The 1221-nt window shown below is 54.7% G+C and overlaps 1 protein-coding gene across 1 annotated transcript in view; it reads left to right on the top strand.

Annotated features, from left to right (window-relative positions):
- The first annotated feature begins 319 nt into the window (after positions 1 to 319).
- Positions 320 to 1221, top strand: part of LOC308312212 (E3 ubiquitin/ISG15 ligase TRIM25-like) — a 13602-nt gene continuing 12700 nt past the window's right edge. The window contains exon 1 of the mRNA XM_080794596.1: positions 320 to 1074. Within this exon, the coding sequence (XP_080650722.1) occupies positions 457 to 1074 (618 nt within the window). The 5' untranslated portion in view covers positions 320 to 456. The remainder of the gene's footprint in view (positions 1075 to 1221) is intronic.

Here is a 1221-nt window from a genome sequence, read left to right as displayed (position 1 = left end):
ATTGTATAATTTGTATTGCCAAGTCACTGACTTTAAGTCGGATATAACAGAAGGAAGAGCCTATTCAATCAACCAGGGTCGGGTCGGGTCGGGACGGACAGGACAAAACGGTATTAAGGTAACCACACACCACTATACTCTCCAAGTAATGAGCAAGTGTGTCGCGAGTTAAAATAATTTTATTTTGAAATGTATTGGTCGGAAGTTATATTGTCATTCCCGATAACTTGACAGTAGCATGGTGGATGACAAATAGGAAAGGGTATTCCTGTAAGACCCTCCGTTCCCCGTCGCAACAACAGGCAGGCTGACACTGACAGCCAGCCAGGCAGGCAGGCAGGGTTTTTCCACCAGAAGCTACAACAACGAACAAAGTCAGCGGGAGAAAGAAAGAAAGAAAGAAAGAAAGAAAGAAAGAAAGAGAGAAGAAGCACCTGAACTGGCCTTCTATAAAAGATGGCCCAAGCGAATATCTCGGTAACCGAGAGCCAGTTCAGGTGCCCTATCTGCCTGGACATCCTAAACGACCCAGTGTCCATCCCGTGCGGTCACACCTACTGCATGCTGTGCATCAACAACTACTGGGACCAGGCGGACTCGGGCCAGCCGCTGAGCTGCCCGCAGTGCCGGGAGACGTTCAGCCCCAGGCCGGTGCTGCGGAGGAACACCGTGCTGGCCGAGGTGGTGGACAAACTCAAGCTGAACGAGATGGTCAGCTCGTCCGCCTCGCCGCCCGAGCTCTACCTGGGCGGAGTGGGCGACGTGCCCTGCGACTTTTGCCCGATCGAGAGCAAGCTGAAGGCGGTCAAGTCGTGCCTCGTTTGCCTGGCCTCGTTCTGCGAGCTCCACGTCCTGCCGCACCGGGAGGTGGGCACGCTGCGGCGGCACAAGCTGGTGCCGGCGGTGGAGTGTCTGGCGGAGCGGCTGTGTGCGCAGCACCGCCTAGGCCTGGAGCCGGTCGCCAGCGGTGGCTGCGACGGGGAGGCGGCGGTGGAGTGGAGCGGAGACTGTCTGCTGTGCGAGTCTGACCAGGAGGACCTGCACACCGGGGACACGCAGAGGACCAGGAGACAGGTGGCTTGTTTAGTGTCTTCCTATTGTTTAATAACTCTCGTCACACGCGTTGAACTTGAAATAGACAGCTCAAGTTATGTTATTTACTATAGGAAAGCCCTTTTTGACCCCTATCTTGGCCTCTTGGTGCTGCTTTATGTAAAAGTA

Source organism: Protomyctophum bolini, assembly GCF_963924005.1.
Source record: "Protomyctophum bolini genome assembly, contig: SCAFFOLD_159, whole genome shotgun sequence".
Classification (NCBI taxonomy): Eukaryota; Metazoa; Chordata; class Actinopteri; order Myctophiformes; family Myctophidae; genus Protomyctophum; species Protomyctophum bolini.
The sequence above is the reverse complement of the archived record's forward strand: the minus strand, read 5'-3'. Positions and strand labels throughout refer to the sequence as shown.